This window comes from Podarcis muralis, chromosome 6, assembly GCF_964188315.1.
Source record: "Podarcis muralis chromosome 6, rPodMur119.hap1.1, whole genome shotgun sequence".
In the NCBI taxonomy this organism is placed as follows: Eukaryota; Metazoa; Chordata; class Lepidosauria; order Squamata; family Lacertidae; genus Podarcis; species Podarcis muralis.
The window spans coordinates 36,231,762-36,253,590 of record NC_135660.1 but is presented as its reverse complement, the minus strand read 5'-3'; the positions used below and the strand labels follow the sequence as shown (position 1 = coordinate 36,253,590).

Genomic DNA, 21,829 nt, shown 5'->3' with positions numbered 1-21,829 from the left:
CTAGCCATGATATGGCTATGTCCCACTGCTGGAGGCAATCAGCCTCTGAATACCAGTTGCTGGGAAATGACAAGTGGAGGAAATCCTGTTGCACTCAGGTCCTGCTTGTGGTTTCTCATATAGGATCTGTTTTCCAGATGAGAACAAGATACTGGACAAGTTGGGGGTTTGGCCTGATCCCGTAGGGCTCTTCTTGTGCTCTTGTGACAGTGTTTAGGCTATGCAGTCGGTGGCCCCCTTTATCCTCAGAGCCTCCTCTGTCTGATTTGATGAGGGCCTGGAAGACAAGGTGCTAAAGACTGGCTGCTGGAGGTCTGGGTTCAAGAGCCACCCATCCCACCCATCTTCAGGCTGCCTATAGAAACTCACACCACAGTTAACATCTAAGGTAATCTTTTCTGTATCCTTAGAATGGGAGAGCCTGGAATTGAATGACCTTTGAGCAACTTCCAGCCCTATATGCATGGCCATGACTGATTGGCCTCTCCTTTCAAGCTCCAGCAGATGCCATTGCCCTTCTTCACATCCCAAAGGCAAAGTTTTGCTTACTCAGAGTCACAAGAGCTTTTTAGGCATATATTTATAACCAGTCAATCATAGCAACTCACTTAACCTTCTTTGCATTTACTCGTCTCCTTATGATTTTTGCCAGCTGTTTCTTTCCCCCATGAGCACCCGCTATTATTATGGCTTGGGTTGTTTTGGGGGCTTTTTTGCCGCAGAGCAATAGGAATAAAATTGCAGAGGAAACTGAGCATCAGCCAGTAGCTCATTTCCAACTGCTGTGATTTGTTTCCAGGTGCATTTGGCTGGCTGGCTGGCTGGCTGGCTAGGTTTCTAAGCCTTTTAGGAAAGCAAATTTCACAAACCTGTTATTGGGAGGATCCGTGATGAATCCAAATTATGTAGGCTGTAATTTAAGGGAGGACTGAGGAGCCTGTGGCTCTCCAGATGATGCTAGACTACAGCTCCCATCATCCTTGACTGTCAGCAGCGGGTGTGAGAAGGTCAGCGGTCAATCACACGGCATCAGTGAAATTAACTCTTTATTCAAGGAAACCAGGTTGACTCAGGAGGCTGGGCCCAGTGAACACAGCAACTTGTCCTGGTAGATCTTGCTTCTATGAGGCAGTTGTGGGGACTGAAATTCACACCTTCCCATAGCTCTCTTCCCCCAGATCCTTCCCAAGCAATCTGAGACGCCATTGTCATGCCTGCCTCTGCGCCTACCTCTTCATACCTCTTCTGGTTTTGGGAGACCAGGGGAGGGGGGAACTAGTCGCAGCAGGAAGGGGAGACACCCCGGCTTCTTCACCAGCCTGACTAGTGAAGAAGAGCCTCCACTTCTGCCTCTGATTCTGGGATTGCTCTTTGTCATGGCCGCTTACTGCTCACTACACCCTGTTACCTCTCCAGCTTCCGATGCCTCTTCCTCCCAGTCTTCTCCCTCTGACCACTCATCATTGTCCCACCACCAATCCCCTGGCTCTGAGTCTTCTTCCCCTGGGAGTTCCTCAGTTGGTGCCTCCCAACACTCCTCTGCATCCAGCCAGTCTATGACATTGACCATGGGCCCTGCTGGCTGGGGGCTGATGGGAGATGGAGTCCAATAGCACCCAAAGACCACTGTGTTGGCTACCCCTGACCAAGAGGCCCACAGGTTCCCCATCCTTTATTTGGGGGAAGTCATGACAGTTGCACTGTAGACAGCCTATAAAAGTTTCTAGCCCAGGTATGCCCTGAAAACACAAGGTCTAGGTGTGGAGAGGAGAGGCGTCTGCTACCTTGAGGCTTCGCATAGAAAGGAAAAGCCCCTCAACTGTAACTTCTTCCATCATTGCTATAGTGAAAAGGGAAAGCCACAGCTATTCAAAATTTTGTTATGTGCTTAGGAGGGTCTGTCTGGATGATACACTTAGATCCCTTCGAGGAATGTGATCCCGTATCAAGTGAAGGTTAGAATCTAGAAGAAGAGGCTGCTGAGCTAGTCAGACAAGATTTTTTTGGTAAGATAATAGCCTTAGCCGACCACACCAGTGTTCTCATCAGCTCCCCAAACAATGGCCTATTTTGCAATAGCTACAACTAAGGGATGGGGCTCTCCTGGATAGCAGGTAGGCATTTTCCGCACTTCATTCGCCTGACTGGATGCCACAACACATAGGATCAATAACAACAGACCGGCATGGTGGTGGTACGTGAGAGTGGCTGATGCTGAAGACTGGAGATCAATTTTTGCCAATTCTGGGCTGCTGCATCTCTTAGATGCAGGGTTTTCAGGCAGATCAGGCAAGACCTTAATATGCTTGCTAAACATGTACTGCTAAATATTACAAATCTAGCAAGCAGACACCAGCTCATTCATCAGTCAGATGGGCCTAGATCTTATTTGGTAACTACTTGAGGTTCTTAAAAGTACTTTTAATTTGAGGCAGGCCTGGTTACTTGGGACATGGCTATTTGGTGAGCTAAAAATTATTTAGTGCTTTTTTTCAGGGGTTACTCAAGGGTATGCAGTACCAGCCTCTCATTTTTTGTTGTTAGAAAGTGTGGCATGTACTGCAACAATTTCATGGTGATAACCAGCACCTATTTTTCTAGAAAAAAAGCACTATTTAGGACTTCACAAGCTGTTTTAACTTTAAATTATGGTGATATAGTCCTTTTGGAGTGCTGGTTTTAGTGAGTTTTAAAACTGCAAGTGGGACCTGCTTTGAGGTTTTTTTAAAAAACAACAGCAGCAATCAAGCAGTGTATGCATTTTACGAAATAAATAAATTAAAGGCACTTAGGTCTTGTGTGGAGCTCAGAATCTAGCAGTCTGGGTTCTGCAAAGTATACTGTAATTTAGTTTGTAGAGGAACTGGCTTCCCAATAAAATGCTGCTTTGTGATTTTACAAGCTTTGCTCATGGGCAGCTTGGTTGAGATAGTAAGGAACACTGGAGGCTTCCTTAGCGCAGATCAGACTGTCTAGCCCAGTACTGGCAATGCAGCGGTTATCTGGGGTCTTCAGCCTGTCTCATTCCCATCACCTGACGCCTGGCCCTTTTTAAATGGAGATGCCAGGAACTAAACCTGGGAATATCTATATGCAAAGCATATTCTCTTTCAGTAAGCCGTGACCCCCTCCAGCCCCCTCCCAGATTTATTCCTATCTAGGAAACTTCAATGAAGAACAAAGCCCAAATCGAGAAATCATATTTCAAAGTGGGAGACTGGAAAGATCAGCCTTTAAAATTAGAAATCGGTCATTCAGGGTTGGAAGGAAGGTTCTGGTCTGAATTAACATCCAGCTCCCAGTTTTGCTATAGTAGATGGCTTTCAAAAAGCAAAGTCACGATACTGCAACCTCACATTCTCATCTGAATAATAATACTGCCCTCTGTCCTTGACAGGGACTGCTATGAGCACTAATAAAGTGAATTAAAGCACTCTCCCTTTTTACTGATGAAAATGCACTCTCCAAGAGCTCGACCCATTGCTTCCTTCGTAGGGTCATTCCTGAGTGCTTCTTCGACAAACATTAGAACCAACTGATCAGGGGGTATAAAAAGTGATGCCCAATACATTTTGGCACCTGAGGCGAACCACAAAATGGCGCCCCCACTCCCTGCCAGGGAAGAAGGAGCGAGTGACGAAATAACACCAGGAACAAGGGGGAAATAAAGATCTAAATCCGGGATCTGCTGTCCTTGTGGTGAATGTGTGGCAGAAGCAAGGGGCCAGGGAGGAGACGAGCAATGTATGGGGTTTGGTGCTGCTCATGAAGCAGGAGCCAGAAAGAGGAAAAGAGGACGGGTCAGAGCAGCCAGAGGTGGAGGTGCAGAATGTGTCAGACGCAGAAGAAGAGGCTGTTCAGGTGAGGTGTGAATCCCCACCATCCATTGCCCTGTCTCCTAGAACCAGGTGGCGCTTGAAGATGGAAGAACAGCAATGGCTTCTGTGTAAAAACCTCAGGTTACATGCGCAAACCCCATCAGATGAGGGTTCATAAGATTGGGGGGGGGGGAGCATTGTCCCACTGTTGCTGCAACTGCTTCACGGGGCACAGACCTGGAAACAGCTGCCTAGACCTGGATGCTAGAAGCATATGCGTCTGCGATACCTTAGGAGCTGCTGTAAGTAAGCGCATTTGACATTAAAGAATTGCTATCAGACCCTTCCTTGGCCGGAGGGTGCTCAGCACATGCAAGCATTCGCTTGATCTCTTGAACCGAGTCTCTTGTTTTATTTGCTGTGATTTAACGGGATTGTTTTTAACCATGTCGGGACGCGGATGGCGCTGTGGATTAAAGCCTCAGCGCCTAGGACTTGCCGATCGAAAGGTCGGCGGTTCGAATCCCCGCGGCGGGGTGCGCTCCCGTTGCTCGGTCCCAGCGCCTGCCAACCTAGCAGTTTGAAAGCACCCCCGGGTGCAAGTAGATAAATAGGGACCGCTTACTAGCGGGAAGGTAAACGGCGTTCCGTGTGCTGCGCTGGCTCGCCAGATGCAGCTTGTCACGCTGGCCACGTGACCCGGAAGTGTCTGCGGACAGCGCTGGCCCCCGGCCTATAGAGTGAGATGGGCGCACAACCCTAGAGTCTGTCAAGACTGGCCCGTATGGGCAGGGGTACCTTTACCTTTACCTTTTTTTAACCATGTATTTTAATTGTGGATGTTTATATGGTACCATTTTATTGCGCATTTTAATTGTGGCGCATTTTCAATTAAGTATTAATAATGTTGTGTAACTGGTTTTTATATTCTGTAAACTGCTTAGAAGCCTCTTTTCGCATCAGTTGTACGTTTGTGTAAATATATATGTCTCCCTCTAAAGCCATCTAAGCCAGGGACCAACATCATATCTTGTGGCAGTGTATTCCACGAGTTCACTATGCATTGTGTGAAGTGTTTTCTCTGTGGAACCACAGGGTCCCCATTGCAATACTGGCCACCCTATTTTCAATCACTTTCCTAATAATCCCTCACACAGAAATGGACTTCGTCACCATTGCAACATGTGACATTTTCACTGAGTTATACACAACCCAAAATACTGCCAATATATGCTGGGAGTGTTTTACCGCAATGAGCATCATTTTGCTTATATATGAACCTCATTTGCCCTTTTGTTTGGCAGGATAGTTTTAGGCAGGGACAGGGAACCTGTGGCTCTCCAGATGTTGCTGGACTACCACTGGCCGGCTGGAATTGAGAATCCAATAACATTTGGAAGGGCATAGGTTCCAGTGCTTTTAGAGATCTTCATGGACCACTTGGGTTTACTCTATCCAGAAGAACTTGTGGCGGAACATAATTTAGCGGCTTCACTGCTCACCCTAGTGCCCAGCCTCAGATCATTTATGAAAAAATAGCACCAGCCGCAATATAAATCTCTACTTCCTTTGCATCATCTTTCTTCCCACCCCCGTTGCCTTCACTTTTCACACTTTGGTTAGCAGCTTTGTTAAAACCTCAAAAGGAGCCCCTGGTATCAAATCCCTGCCAAATATGTTTCTTCACACTCTCAAACGATTCTGATTGGTGAGTCAGGGGCAATTTTCCCTTTGGTGAAGCAAAAGCTTTTCACTGTTCAGCAAACCTTGTTCTTCAGTATGTGCAATGATTCTAACTTTAATAAAGCTTTTTCACCAGTTAGCCCAGAACATACTTTAGATTAAGGATCAAACTATTCATGCTTTACAAACAGCATGCTTACAGCTTGGTTTTTTTTAAAGAGAGCTCTGATGGGAGCAAAGAAATGATATGCCTGTTAGGGCCCAACTGCATGCAGTGTTATTTACACTTTTGCTTTGAAGGAAAAGCAGCCACACAGCGTCCTGATCCATCACCATGCTTCTTATCTGAATGTGAACCCTACATCAGTTTTCAGCCAATAATCTCCCCCAAAGGTGGTATGGTCTGGGACTAACTTCTGTTATGAAAGCAGAAGTAGCCTCCCAGTCAGGACTGACAGCACATTAAAAACCTTCCACTCCTTTAGAAAGGAGGCTAATTTTATTTGTGGAGGAAAGCTATGTGGAGCAAAGCCAGATGGAAACCAGTTCTGGTCCCTGTACAACTCTGATGGAAACTTACGGTCCTGAATTAAACATGGGTGCCACTCTAAATTTTCAGTGCCAATCCAACAATCCCTTGAAGACTTGGAAGGAGACCAACATATGTGTACACATGAAGCGTCATGCCAAATGTCAGCTGAGTACCAGAAGCTTCAGCTCCTAATTTCTCTAATCTTTATGTTTCTCTATGCTGGAAACAAGAAAACTGGGAGCGGCACTCCCTCCCCACTTTTATGACCATGCTTCCAGACACATTTTCACCGTTTGCTAGGCATCTTACTAGTAAATACATATATAATTCACAAAGAGCACAAAGTTGAGGAAGCTCCTGGGTCTATTTCAGAAGATGATCTGGCACTCATGAAAAGAGATTGTGGTCTGAATATTTGGGGGTGAGGAGAAGGACCTAATGGTGCAGACTTAAGCCACTGAACATTTCTCCTTAGTTCATCACTCAAGTCACTTTCAATTATACTGATCAAAAACATATGACAAAATGCTGGAAAGAGTCTTTTGCTAGCTGAGGGTAAGATTACCTAAAATTAAGGTTACCAGATTTTTTTCCAATGAATCCGGGGACACTTTTCAACTTCCTACTAAATAGATGGATTTTGTCAGGGGACGGATTTGTAAATCCGGGGACTTCCCTGGGAAACGGGGACATCTGGTAACCTTACCTAAAATATGCACTTTCCTTTACAATCTATCATTGTGTTATTGTTTTTAAAGTATATTTCTTTCTGGAGCCTGCAGGAAACAAACAAAGAAAGCATATATTTGTGCTTTCCCTATGATGCCAGAGCCCTTAGGGATCTTCAAGCAGCATAGACAAGCCCATTTAGCTTTCTCTTCAAGTGGGGAAACTGTGTGGCCAAACACTGTTGCACTCCAGGCTCGGTCAGTCCTGGGCAATGTGGCCAATGGGCAGGGCTGACGAGAATCAAAGTGCAAAAACAGCATCTGGAAGGCTGCAGGTTCCCCAGTCCGGCCTGACAGTGAGCCTAAAACCAAATGAATGAATTGTGCATGATCCAGAATAATGTTTTATCTTAATCTGTTGCCCAAGTTTCACCAGGAGATGTAGAATAAACAACGATATCATTATTCAAAGGAAAATGGTGCATGCAACCAGGATTCTTTGTAAGGATGAGATATCCCATGAAGACACTTACTGGTTGCTGCTGTAAGGTGTGCAGGAGATGGGAAGCAGCTTTGAGTTCCCCATCCTACCCTTTTCCTGGCAACCTTACAGCCTTTGCTTTCCTAAGTCCTGGCAGAATCCTAAGAAGGGGGGACAGGAAACACCTGTGGCTTATTGGGTGACACCTTTTGGGGTGCTCTTCTGGGGTTATGAGAATGCTGCCACCCCTTTACTATTTATTTTATTTTGCTTTTATTGGGTTGTGTTTGACTGATGGACAATCCTTGGCGAGAGAGAGGCATTCCTTTAGGAAGGGTATATGTGACTTCTAATATATCTTCTTATGCTTAAATTAGGGGAAGGCAACCAAGGTTCGAGAGGCTTCTATCCTAGAATGAACCGTTACAGGACTAGTGGGTGAGTGAGTGTGGATTCACTTATTGTTGGATTCTGTGATTGGGGGTTGCTAGTATTGCGTGGGAAGAAAAGAATAATTCTGGCGGTTACAGGACAAGGGAAATATAGTATAGAGTGAGTAGGGAATTATAATAGAAGATGGACAGATGTCTGTTAGCCAGCCCTTTCTCTTTCTGCGATTTTGGGGTACCTGGTCATTCTGCTACTGTGCCCACCAGCCAGGATATCTCATTGCATTGCCAAATCAGTTCACAAGAAGTCCTTGCCCAGCCATGATTATTATTTTTAACCTGTTTGGGATTTTATAATTGATGTTTTTAAGGATTGCAAGCCACCTCGAATCCCAACTTGGGGAAAAGGCAGGATATAAATATATTAAGTAAATACAATATAATACCAAAATTATATAAATACAGTTCATAATCATAAGCAATACATAATGAAGCCATGCCAAGCAGCAATGACAAATTATACACCATTTCATTCAGGCAATGAACTCCACAACCCCTGCAAAATGCAGTCTCATAATAGACTTACATTAAAGGTAAAGGTAAAGGTACCCCTGCCCGTACGGGCCAGTCTTGCCAGACTCTAGGGTTGTGCGCTCATCCCACTCTATAGGCCGGGAGCCAGCGCTGTCCACAGACACTTCCGGGTCACGTGGCCAGCGTGACAAGCTGCATCTGGCGAGCCAGCGCGGCACACGGAACACCGTTTACCTTCCCGCTATAAAGCGGTCCCTATTTATCTACTTGCACCCGGAGGTGCTTTCGAACTGCTAGGTTGGCAGGCACTGGGACCGAACGACGGGAGCGCACCCCGCCGCGAGGATTCAAACCGCCGACCTTTCGATCGGCAAGCCCTAGGCGCTGAGGTTTTACCCACAGCGCCACCCGCGTCCCAGACTTACATTGGGTGGGTACAGCTATAAAATGCACTACCTATCTAACAAAAACAGCCTTGAGGAAAATGAGGGAGAGGAAAATCAGCAGCAGGATATCAAAAGGGCAGAAATAGTGCACAAGTGTCTAAACTCTGTACAGAATTAGCTCATAATTCCACCCCTAGTTCCTTCCCTCCCAGCTCTCAGCTTTCCTTTCCTCTTTTTTATTTTTATTTTTAATTATTTATTGAATTTATTTGTTGTTGTTGTTTAATCATTTAGTCGTGTCCGACTCTTCGTGACCCCACTGACCAGAGCACGCCAGGCACTCCTGTCTTCCACTGCCTCCCGCAGTTTGGTCAAAATTGAATTTATATATACTCTATACCTGGAGGTCTCAGGGTGGTTCCAGCCTCTCACCCTGAGAGATCTCCACTTTCCTGTCTTTCATTCAAGGTCCTCCCACTACCTCTCTGCCCCTTCCATGAGGATGTAGATCTTGGGCCCTGATGGCATGCCAGAAATGAAGACACCAAAGGGGTAAAATGCAGTATGTAGTTCTTTGTCCACCCTGCCCTGTCAACACAGAAGATGGTTAGAAACATTACTTAGTGGCCTTATAAATAACCAGACCATTGGTCTATCTAGATCAGTATTACCTTTTGGTCTTCAGCTGGTGGGTCAGGTAAAGGTAAGATAAAGGACGCCCAGTGAAAGGCGACCATGGGGTAGTGGGTCTGGTCCCTGGTGGGTCACAACAGGAGCACTCCTACCATGCTAAAGGTAAAGGTAAATGGACCCCTGACCATTAGGTCCAGTCACAGAGAGCCAGTGTGGTGTAGTGGTTAAGAGCGGTAGACTTGTAATCTGGGGAACAGGGTTCGCTTCCCCGCTCCTCCACATGCAGCTGCTGGGTGACCTTGGGGTAGTCACACTTCTCTGAAGTATCTCAGCCTCACTCACCTCACAGAGTGTTTGTTGTGGAGGAGGAAGGGAAAGGAGAATGTTAGCCGCTTTGAGACTCCTTCGGGTAGTGATAAAGCGGGATATCAAATCCAAACACTTCTTCTCTTCTTCTGGGGTTGCGGCACTCATCTCGCTTTATTGGCCGAGGGAGCCGGTGTACAGCTTCCGGGTCATGTGGCCAGCATGACTAAGCCGCTTCTGGCGAACCAGAGCAGCGCACGGAAATGCTGTTTACCTTCCCGCCGGAGCGGTACCTATTTATCTACTTGCACTTTGACATGCTTTCGAACTGCTAGGTTGGCAGGAGCCAATATACCATGCTAATATACAGTAAAATATTAAGAAATGCATGTTTGGGTTGAAAGTGGGTGCTGGGTCTGAAAAGTTTGACGATACCTGATCTGCACCAGCTGCCCTCCAGACCTTGCCAGACTACTGGTCCCATCATTCCTCACCATTGGCTGATAGGATTTTGGGCAACATCTGGGGGACACCCTGTTGGGCACCCTTGCGTGGCTCTGACTGGCAGCAGCTCTCCAGGATTCCCAACCTCTGCCTGCAGACGCCAGGGATTGAAGCAGGGATCATCTGCATGCAAAGCAGGTGCTGGGTCGCCCCTGAGCGAAGGTCCTTCCTTTCAAGAAAGGCAGCCGTCTAAAGCCCCCTTAAGAGTGGCCGGAATCCCTGCCAAGGATTTGTAGGAATCAAAGCGCAGCAAAACTAGCGGGAGGTTGCAATTCCGGATTAATGGACGTGGATTGCAAGGGGATGATCTCATCATCCGTCTCAGCCCAATTGCTTGCACCCCCCCCCCCACAGAGACACACTTGTGGCTTCCTTCCCACCTGCTCAGCCCCAGCAGGTGCCGGTGGGGAGGGGGTGGGAGGGGGTGGGGAGGAGAAACACCTGCTGGGCGTGAGGCAGCGGCGGGGACGTAGTCGCGTGCTGGGCCCCGACGGGCGAGGTGCAGCAGGTTTCCCCCCCCCCCCCCCGCCACCACACCGGCGCGGGCCCGCCCCCTCCAGACGGGCCCGCCCCTCCAGCAAGCTCGTCTTGGTACGTCCCCACCCGCGCCTCTCGCTCGCTCCCTCTCTCTCTCCTGCAGCACCGCATTGGCTTGCTGGCTGCTCCAGCATGACATCAGAGTAGCCGGGAAAGGGGCAGAGCGCAGGCGCCGCCGCGGACGGGAGAGGCGAGGCAGGGCGAGAGCCGACAGGGGCAGAGCCGGCTCCGGCATCTCCAGCAGCAGCAGCAGCAGCAGCGCTGCTTCTCCGCCGTGGACGCGCGCCCTTGCCCGGCCACCGACGCAGGCTGCGTCCCGCTCGGGCGGCTCCCCCTCTGCAGAGCGCCTGCCAGACGGGCCAAGGCGACCGGTCTCCCCGAGCCGACGGAGCCGCCTGCAGCCGCGCCCGCTTGCCCCCCGCCTCCGCCCTGCCCTCTCCCCGGAGCCAGGCACCATGTCCGCGGGAGGAGACTTCGGCAACCCGCTGAGGAAATTCAAGCTGGTCTTCCTCGGGGAGCAAAGCGGTGAGTGGGAGCCGTCGGGCGCGGCGCCCTTCCTGGCCAAAGGGTGTGGGCGGCGGCGCCGGGTGCTGCGGCAGGTGCTTCTCGCGAAGCCCGTGGCCGCGAGGGGGAAGCGGCGGCGGAGCCTACGGAGCGACGCCCCGCGCTCCGCAATGGACTCGAGGTGCCCGCGCTTGCCTCTTGCATTGCGGCAACTTCTGCCGGCGGGAGCGCTTCTGTCGCTGGGCGCCCGCCCGCCTCCCCCCACCCTTTCCCGGCTTCGCCGTCTGATCTGTGGGGCCGAGTGGGTGAGAACGCCGCTCTTGGGTGGTGCGGAGGGAGAGGATGGCCACGGAGAGGTGGGGTGGGCGAGGAGAGCCTTCTAGCCCAGGAATTGCTGCCTGCGGTATAGGAGGAGAAAACGGGAAGATCAAAGTGGCGCTGGAGCAGCTTTAGATCGCATGATGTGGATGCCTTTTTGGAGAACCGAGTCTCTTCCCCCGCCCTTGTTAGAGATACAAGGAGACGATAATGTGTCCTTTTTTCGACGGGGGGGGGCCACCACCTTTGGAAAATGATGGGGAATTGGGAGGGGGGTGTCGAAGTAGCCAGCCCAGGGCTATCTGAAGATGTCATCTCTTCTCTCTCCCTGCTCACCGTGCAAACAGGCAAATTCCTAACGAGGCGAATTTTTTCTGCCCCCCCCCCCCCGGAAGGATTTGCGCAAATAAAGAAGCGAGGCCCGGGACACACCCTGCTGCTGGCCAAGAGTCTTCCCCTCCCCCCCTTCCTCCCTATTAAAACCCAGTGGCTAGATAGATACCTGCCCAGGCTCTGAAGGCAAAGCCAATAGCCAGCATCACCTGGAGATGCTCTCTCCTAGCTTTCCATTTCTGGCCCCCATCCCTTCACTGGCCCAGAGGTCCCCAGCTAGCTGAGATGGGAGGAGAGTGGCCAGAACCCCTTCTGCATGTGTGATCCATCTGCCTGGTCCAATTTGCAACCCCAGAGGGGCAGCTGCCCCAGGGCTGAAACCTCAGCCTCCAGGATCTGTTTTGCTTTACTTTCCTAGGCATTTCATGGACTCGACTTTAAGTCTCTTACAATATTATAGCTTACAATAAAAAAAGGATATAGCAGTTCGCAATGAACGTTCTACTCCTCCTCTCTCCCTTTGCCCAATTCAGAATCTGAATTTCACCTCTGGAATGTGTGAAATCTTAGAGGGCCTCTGAACATATACAGCCCTGCTCTTCATCACATCAAAGATCCACCTGTTCAGGCATCTCACTTCCCATAGGGTAGACTAGGTGCTTCTGGGAAGAGCATCAGAAGGCCCCTCCCGCTATTTGCCCTCCTGGCAAATGACATATTGCCTATGAACCTGATGTGCCTCCCCAACTCCTCTCCCGCTGCTGGGTAGCCACATACATGACCCTATGTTTGGGGAGCAAGCTTTAAGATGTATGAAGAGCTTGCTGAACTAGGCCAGTCACCCAGGTGGCTGCGGGAAGCCCCCAATCAGTGCATGGGCACCATAGCACTCATTCACCTGTGGTAGCAACTGGAATACCTAGTAAATGTTTTTCAGAGGCATACTGCCTCTCACAGTGGAGGTACCACATAGCCATTGTGGCGAGTAGCTATTGATAGCCTCCTCTTCCAATAATTTGTGTAATCCTTTTCTAAAGCCATACAGTTTGGTAGCTATCAGTGCCTCCTGTGGGTGTGAGTTCCATAGTTTAACAATGCTCTGAGTGAAGGAATGCTTTCTCTTCTCTGTCTTGAATTTTCCAGCATTCAGCTTCATTGGATGTCCAAGGGTTCTAGTATTATGAGAGGAGAAAAACATTTTTCTATCCACTTTCACCATACAGCGCACAGAGAGAACTTCTATCAGATCTTCTTTTATGCTTGCCTTTTCTCTAAACCAAAAAGTCCCAAACATTGCAACCTTTTCCTCATAGAAGTCTCACTCAGAAGTATTTGGAGCGGTATCTTGTCAAAAGCTTTTAGAAAGTCCAAGTGAACTATGTCAACTAGATCACCTCGATCAATATGCTGGTTGACACTCTCAAAGAACTTCAAGAGGTTCTTGTGATAGGACTTACACTTGCAGAAGCCATGCTTGCTGTACTTCAGCAAGGCTTGTTCTTCTATACTTTCTCCATTTTACCTGGGACAGACATTAAGCTAATAGGCCTGTAATTTCCAGGAGGCTCCCAGATCTCTTTTTGAAAAGTGGTGTTACGTTGGGTACTTTCCAGTTTGGGGGTATGAAGACTGATTGAAGGACAGCTCCTTTTTTTTTGTTGTTAGAAGTTTTGAGCTCTTTGGGAACTCTCAGGTGCCATCCGGACTTGGCGACTTGTCAGTTTCTATTTTGTCTTAGGCCTAGACTTCCCCTCTAATCACTACTATCTGCCCCGCAGTTCCTAACACATGGTATATTTCCTGATCTGCAGCATACACTCTAACTGAGCTTCCAATACTGTGTTAAACAACTCCCAAACATTTTGAAGTAATTTGACCGTCTTGACTTTGCCTTTCAGCTTCCTTACCTGTCCCCTCATTGGGGGATGTTTCCTGTTCTGAAGTCAAATGTGACCATGTTGGATTTCCTTGGCATGTATGTTTAGTTTAATAGCACTATGGACACTGCTCCCAACTGGCTCAATAACTCTTATTATCTCACATCAGGCCCTGGGGCCACTCAAGATTTGGTCCAGGGTCATTGCCCCTCTGGTTGGTTCTGTGACCAATTGTTCTAGGACACAATCATTTAGGGTTTCTAGAAATGTTATCTCTTTCTCATGAGTGGAACACATATGTAAACTATCTATGTGAGGGTAGTTGAAGTCACCCATAACTACAACATTCCCTCTTTTGGATACTTCCTTGATACCATTTCAATATCTCCCTGAGCATTTTGATCAGGGGGATGAAAGCACATACCAGTACTAAATTACTTTCAGGGTCCTGTATCACCACCCACAATGACTCTGTGTAGGAATCTGCCCCTTTTGGCATACAGAGCTACACCATCTATAGCTGGAGATAACCATGTCCCACTGGTTCTCTTCAGTTACAGATAGGTAGCCGTGTTGGTCTGCCATAGTCAAAACAAAAAAATATTCCTTCCAGGAGCACCTTAAAGACCAACTAAGTTAGTTCTTGGTATGAGCTTTCGTGTGCATGCACACTTCTTCAGTATCTGAAGAATACTTCAATATCTGGTATCTGAAGAAGTGTGCATGCACACGAAAGCTCATACCGAGAACTAACTTAGTTGGTCTTTAAGGTGCTACTGGAAGGAATATTTTTTTGTTTTGGTTCTCTTCATTTCACTATGTTTCCGTTATGCTCGCTATGTTGATTCCATCCTCTAAAACCAAGCATTCCCAGTTCGTCATCTTGGCTTAGAGACTTCTAGCTTTAGCTCCCTTCAGATGTCTTTGGCATTTTCGTGTTGACCTGTGGTTCTTTGGCCCCCCTGAATTGCTATCTGAGGCAGCTGCCCTCAAAGTACTTAGTTCTTCACCTCCCCCATTTAAATTTTTATCAGTTTTGCAGTCTTCATCGGGGGGGGGGGGACTGGTTCTGAACTGGACCCTCTTCAGCACCTGCTAACTTTCTACCTGAGAGGGCATGGTTTCAAGAAAGTTTGAGTTCCACAGCTTGCCACTCTTTCAAGAAACTAAGCAGTGTCTACTACAAAAAAGGAAGGGCACTCATCTCTGTAAACACAGTGATCAGAGGCTTAATCAGGCAAGTGGTGTGGTAGGCCGATTCATTCTTAGCTCCATCCCATTGAACCTTTCCCTTTTGAAAATTTAGTACACTAAGCAGTGTTTCCCAACCTTGGGCCTCCAGCTGTTTTTGAACTACAATTCCCATCATCCCTGACCACTGGTCTTGCTAGCTAGGGATGATGGGAGTTGTAGTCCAAAAACAGCTGGAGGCCCAAGGTTGGGAAACACTACACTAATGTTCATCTTCTTGATCAAATGCTTTTAAACCATTGCTTCCTATTTGTGTGTCTTTGTTAGGTGTCCACATCAGGAGCTCTTTCCATTAGTGCATATCTCTAATGAATATGCTGTTGTAACATTTTTCCTTGGAATAAATATCTACCTAAACTCATTGAAACCATGCTGTAATCCCCTTGCAGCCCCCAAGTTGATGATATGTCACGAGGCACTTAAGTAGACTTGAAACTGGCTTATATTTGTAGTGCAGAAATGGCCACACTACTTCCTACTCTTCCAAATCAAGCTAATGTCCCTGGCATCTCTTGAGAATTGAGAAGGATCACTCCTTCTATACATGTGCTGGCCTTCTGCCAATATTATCTCCTTCCAAATGTTTTGGATTTTATTTCCCAGCACTTTGCTGGCTGAGGCTGATGGGAGCTGTAGTCACAAAATCTGGAGGACCCCAGACTTGCAGAGGCTGACTCATGCTGATTTATTTAAATAGATGCATATTTTAACATCTTGGTTTATCTTCATGGAAGAAGAAAAAAATCACTAAGCCATTCCCAGTTTGATTTTCTCTTGTCTCTCCCATCTTTCAAAGAAGATATGAATGGGACAGTGCAGTATACCTTTTCCTTCAAGCAATCTTTCAAGCTAGTCAGACAATTGCAGGATGGCTTTCTTTCAAATACATTCCTCGTAAGGCTGCCATACCTTTTTTCTGGGCTTGCTCCTTGTGCCATTAATAGCAGCTGGTATGAAGGTGAAGAAACCTTCTCTGCAGCTTGATCTCTATGTCAGTATAAGCTTTGCCTGCTAGATTCCTGCTGCTGATAAAAAGCACAGAAGCAAGCTCAGTAAAAACCACCCCATTGAGTTGCTTGCCATGTCCTCTTGAAGGCAATGTGCTGAAGAACGGCTAGTTCAAAATTTCTTTTTAAAAAAACAATAAAGGTGGAAAGACTCTCTTTTAAAAATGGACTATTTTTCTAGGTCAGGGATGGCTAATCTGTGGTCCCCCCCAGATGCTGCTGGAGTTTAGTTCTCTTCAATCCTGACCATTGGCTCTGCTGGGCTGATAGGGGTTGGAATCCTGGTGTTTCCCTCATTCCTGTTCTAGAGGAACCAAATAGTTAGTCCCTTGATCCTTCCAATCTATGTGGTTCCTCCTTTCACTCAGGAGCATATGCCTATGGATGGCATTGAAGGTCTTCATAGCAAGATAACAGATATATTCAGGGGCCTCCATCTCAAGCTTAATCTTTGGAAGCCCATAAACATGCAGCAGACATGAAGCTCAAAGCACAATGCAACAGGCAGATGCAACAGTCAGAGAAGACAGATAAGGGAGGAGAAAGCCAAAGCCAATTGCTCTAGCCTTTTTTTGCCCTGAGGACAGGTAATGGTGCTGTGAAACTGGGAGTGGGAGGCAGGGAAATAATCACAGATGGAAAAAATTGATCAGCTGAAAGTTCTTTTTTGATCAATAATATAAAACCAGCACAATTGTCTGAAACGCTGCTGCCTGTTTGGTGCCAAGGTCATTTGGCTTCTCTTCTCTGCAACGTGGTTTTTACGCAATGCATTCAAAATGCAGTTTGAATTGCACAGTTCCCTGTGAACCACCCCCACTGCCAGCCATCTAGAAGGGGAAGTGCTTGCTGACCCACATATTGGCAGGACATCCTGAGGCTTTCTTAACTGATGCAAGAATCAGGCACAAAGAGATGGGTCTCTCCTGGTCAGGTCTCCGAGGCAGGTTAATGTATGATGGGGTGGAGAACTGGTGACCTGTGTTGTTGGACTCCAGTTCCCATCAGCCGCTGCCAGCATGGCCAGTGATGAGTGTTGTAGTCCAGTAATATCTGGAGGACCACAAGTTCTTCTTTACTGATGTATGGCATTATCCCCTGCTCCAGTAGATAGCGTGAAATGCATCACTACCTAGGAACAAAGACTCCACACTTTCCCTATAGATGTGGTGCAAAGCGTGTGCACATACCCTTAGAAATGCTCACTTTGAGCATCCTTTTGTTTAAGTCACACACAGCGAGGTGGATTCCCTGTTCCCCTGATCTGAATGAGCCTGCAGAGTTGATTTTTTGCAAGCATGTTTGTGTTTTGTTTTCAACCAGCTTTCCCCAAGCTGGTACCCTCTATCAGTCCTGGCCAGCATGGACAATTGTCAGGGATAATGGGAATTATAGCCCAGTCGAGTATCAAGTTGGGGAAGATTGCCTTAGACTAGGCATCCCCAAACTCAACCCTCCAGCTGTTTTGGGACTACAACTCCCATCACCCCTAGCTAACAGGACCAATGGTCATGGATGATGGGAATTGTAGTCCCAAAACAGCTGGAGGGCCGAGTTTGGGGATGCCTGCCCTAGACCTTTAGCATTTGCAAAGCTGCATTTAGTTATGCAGCAAGATGTATAGCCTGTGATCTCTTTTATTACCAGCCTGCATGCTTGCATGTTCAAGTATCACCAAGTGCTCTTTAGTGGTTATCTGACAAACCATCTTATTCACCTAGAAGGAATTGTTGCTGTTTGATCCAGGCCACTGGCTAACTGCCAGATGGCTATGACTGTAGTCCTACACCCACTTGCCCACATTGAACTCAGTGAGGCCCACTTTTGAATAGACATGTATAGGATTGCTCTGTATAGCAATGTGTAGAAAGTAGCACAATGTTTGTAGCTCGTTAGATAACACTGACCAAAGCAACTAGGCTATTTGAGTTGACTGTGCCTCCCAGTATCGGGAACCTTCGCAATGAACTGTTATTGATTGGAATATTAAGTGAGGGTTGATTAAAGCACTAACAAGCCTCATTTCACACTCTTAGTTCCTCCCACCCAATCTTATTTATAGTCGCCTCCATGCAGGTGACTCCTTGGTTCTATGTACTGTTCAGAGAGGAATTAATATCAAAATGATGGGTAAGATCCTAAACTTTTATATAACCATGTATATGCCCTAGCAAGGGAAGTGGGGCTCAGGTTTTTGGAATGATTCTGAAAATTGAGTCTTTGCATGCACAGCACAGAGCTATTTCTTAGGGTTGTGATGGTTGTGACATCTCAGGTTTTGGACCATTTCTTATTAAAAAAATGTGATTTTTAGTGTGTGTTGGTGTGTTGTGCCAGAGCAGGATGCTTGGCAGGGCTTGATAACAAAGGCAACCAAGCAGGAAGATGGATTATTAGCAAGTTTGTGTCTTTTCTGGAAGGAAGAAGTATGATAGCCCTAAAGAAAAGGGAAAAGGGTTCCAACCTTCAGAAATGGATGGCAATAGGACATGCTTTTGCTGTATATATTCCAAAAGCTTTTTTTGCACTGTATGGCTGTTGGGGATGATGACTCTCCTGAGGAGTGATGGTGGTGGAAGTCTGACCCCACAGACAAAAATACTCCTAGCCTGCCTCTCTCAGAGGTATGTGCAGCAGATACACTTTAGCTTTATACTCAACATGCTGAGCCAGCTTTCGGTCTGAGGTAAAGTGGCCTGTCATGTATCACCTCTTACAAAGATGCGCTGCCTCAGGCATATTTGGCCACCACAGTAGCCTGGGAGTTGGCCTTTGCCTTGGTGCCCAATGTAGTGCTGCTCCAGGAAATTATTACTTCAGTTTCTATACCACCCTTCACCTGAAGATCACAGGGTGGTTTACAATATGAAAACACAAAAATGCATACCATAATAATGAACAATAACAATAGCCTTCCACACACAGTTGAAAGGTGGCTTGTACAGGTGTGGGAGATCCAGGGCAAACATCGCTACTGCGGCCCTGGATGCCAGAGGGTGAAAACTGGCCCCTGAAGTATTGGAAATCAAGGTAATTTGTGGTACTTACTTGCTGTGAGGTCAAAATTCAAACCTTTAGTTTAATCACCAAATTGTAGACTCACCAGATATTTCTATGGTGAACTTTTACACAGCTGATTATTATATCCTGCAGCTTGATAATTTGTGTGTATAGTGCTGATTCTGAAGGGCTGCTCTTCGATTTTATTCATATTAAGACTTTAAGGCCTTTATTCTTTATGAAGTTGGCTACCTATAACACTGGCTGCATACAAACAAAATATTGCTTAAGTTGTGGGGATTACTCACATGCTGTGGTATGGTTTTCTCTAGGGTTGAGTTCTGGGGGAAACAGTTCTTTTGAATTTCCCAGAGAAACTGGGTGTGCACTGGGTGCTGACTGGCTGATGCCTGTGACGTCACGGATCCACAAACTTGCTTAGTTTCTCACTGGACATAACAGTTCTGGAACTTGTGGGGCGAGGCAACAAATGGTACTCTTTAATTGCATAAAGGTATGGATTGTGTTTTAAGTTAGCTATACAAGGCAGAAAGCACTTGGGGGAGGAAGCAAGACTGACAAACAGATTTGCATTCGAGCACCTGGTAAAAGACCCATGTCTGACAATTGCAAGCATAGCCTTGCTAGTGTCTGCTTGTAGCACGTTTCTATGGGAATATTGTTCAGTGATGTGGCATAGCATAGCTGCTAGAGGTGAATAGCTTGTACTGCAAATTCAGCAAATGTGACTCAGGTGACTAGAACTAGAACTGCAGTATGAAAAATTATATCCAAATGTGTCCTGGGATATTTATTGCATGTCATGATGATTTTCATGGAAGGTGCTCAGGGTGTGGGGGGAGTTGGGAATTGTAAGCTGTCAAAACCATCTTGTGGCACTAATGCCATTCACTTTTTTTTCTTTAGCGATTACCAGTGCGGAGAGAAAATGTCCTGTTAGCTTACTTTAAACTCAATTTGTTGATATCTTATAAGTCCAAGTGAAGAAAAGACACCCACCCACTCCCATTATTGTGAATTTTCCCCTCACCTCTGATTTGCCCCATGATGATCAGAGTAATCAATACCTCTCTAATTTCCTTGGAGTAAACTGTGAGATGCCTTCACAGTATGGAACAGCACCTATGATTTGAAAGTAACTCAAGATGGATGCTTTATTACATTTTTAGCCCACCTTTCTACCAAGGAGTTCAGGGTGGTGTGCATGCTTTTCCTTTTCTCTGTTTTCTCCTTGCAACAACCCAGGCGAAGACTGGCTCACGGTCACCCAGTAAGCTTCATGGCTGAGTGGGTATTAAATCCCAGTCTTCTGGGCCCTAGTCTGACACTCTAAACACACTGGCTTTCAAGATAGTAAGGGGAGCATCCTAACACCTTAAGATATATTGACCTTGTGAATCAATTATTGATGTGGTGATCAGGATACATCCATTGAGGCCTTGCTTTTTGGCCTCTTGGTAAGATTCGAGAAATTCACAGATAGCAGGGGCAGGGCCTTTTTCATTATGGCACCACACATGAGGAAATGGTACCATTTTTGTTGTTTTTTGGGTGGAGCTCTTAAGACATTTTAACTTCGGTCTGCAGTTGATTAATGTCTGTGCTTTGATTATTACTGTTCCGCTTAGAGGTTATAATGTGGTTTTCACGTGGTGTTTTTATATAACACAATGTTTAGTTTATGGGTGGATTTTTTATGCGGTATGCACTGAAGGGCAGGTTTAAAAACCCTCTCAAAATATGAAAATATAATTCCCAATGAATTGCTAGGACAAGTAAAACAAACTGATTTATTTCCAGATCTTGTAAACAAACAACAGTGGTTTTATTTTCAAAACATTTTTATTCACAATTTACAGAAATAAAGTTCCTTCTAGTCTGCTATTTCCATAATTCATGTTTGAATAGTTTACAAAACACAACCACCTTCCAGCAAACTTTACATTATTGGTACTTCCATTTCTCATAATGGATCAATCTGTCAAAGTGTCCCTTCTGCCAACTCTAAGCACTTCAAGTATCCATTCCCATATGGATGGAGCTTCTGGGTTTTTCCATCTGCGAGCCCAAATTATTGTAGCCGTTATCAATGGGATCTTAACTAAAGACTTTTGTTCTCCACAAATATCTTCCTCAATCCAGTTAAACCAGATCAACCCTGAGGAAAGTCTCAGAGTTCACCCTCTCATTGATATTTGACACACAGTTCCCTCCCAAAATCTGTAAGTATGCTGACATTCCCATAACATGTGTAATGTGTGTGCATTTAGCAGCACAACATGTTTCCATACACTTTCTATTCAATCTGGCAGGGTGTTAAATACCAGTGCGGTAACAGTTTCCACTGAACTTCCCTTATTGATAAACTTAATGAAGAATCTTTCACAAAACACCAAATCTTAAACCATATTGACTCTGGGATAGTAAATCCCAGTTCTCTTCTCCACTTTTATCTGACAACAATCTCTCTTTTACTTAGGTCAATCAGTAATTTATAGTTTTTTGCCAAGGGGCAAAACAAATGTTTTAGATCCTTCTCTGCTTAATGCTCATATTGGGGGATTGTGTGTTGCGTGTGTAATGCCCAGAAATAGTTTCACTTTGATTTGAGTGTAAACTCTGCAGCCTCAAATCAAAATCCTCAATGTTGAAGATGTGCTGCATTCCACTATAGTTCCAGAAGTGGCTTTTACATTGTGTGAAAGCTCAACTATAATGTGGACATGAACAGGGAAAATTGAGTAAGCTACCATGTGAATGCAGCCCATGCCTACTCGAAAGTAAGTTGTTTGCTTCAATGGGGCTTACCCTCAGGTAAGTGGGGTTGGAATGCAGCCTTATCCATGTGCCTTAAAGAGCATGAGATCATGGCAGAAGGGCATATAGAATTGTTTCATCATCCCACTTTACATTAAGCAACACAAAACACAACATTCATAAAATACATAGCAGCTTTACTATAATCAATAGGAGCTGGAATTGGAGCAATTTGGAGTATTTTTATTCCCCTGCCCCATGATATCTCTCTCTCTCTCTCTCTCAATGTT

The 21,829-nt window shown here is 46.3% G+C and overlaps 1 protein-coding gene across 1 annotated transcript in view; it reads left to right on the top strand.

Moving 5' to 3' along the window:
- The first annotated feature begins 10,612 nt into the window (after window positions 1-10,612).
- Window positions 10,613-21,829, top strand: part of RAB6B (RAB6B, member RAS oncogene family) — a 53,749-nt gene continuing 42,532 nt past the window's right edge. Inside the window, exon 1 of the mRNA XM_028730918.2 lies at window positions 10,613-10,996. Coding sequence (XP_028586751.1) covers window positions 10,927-10,996 — 70 coding nt within the window. The 5' untranslated portion in view covers window positions 10,613-10,926. The remainder of the gene's footprint in view (window positions 10,997-21,829) is intronic.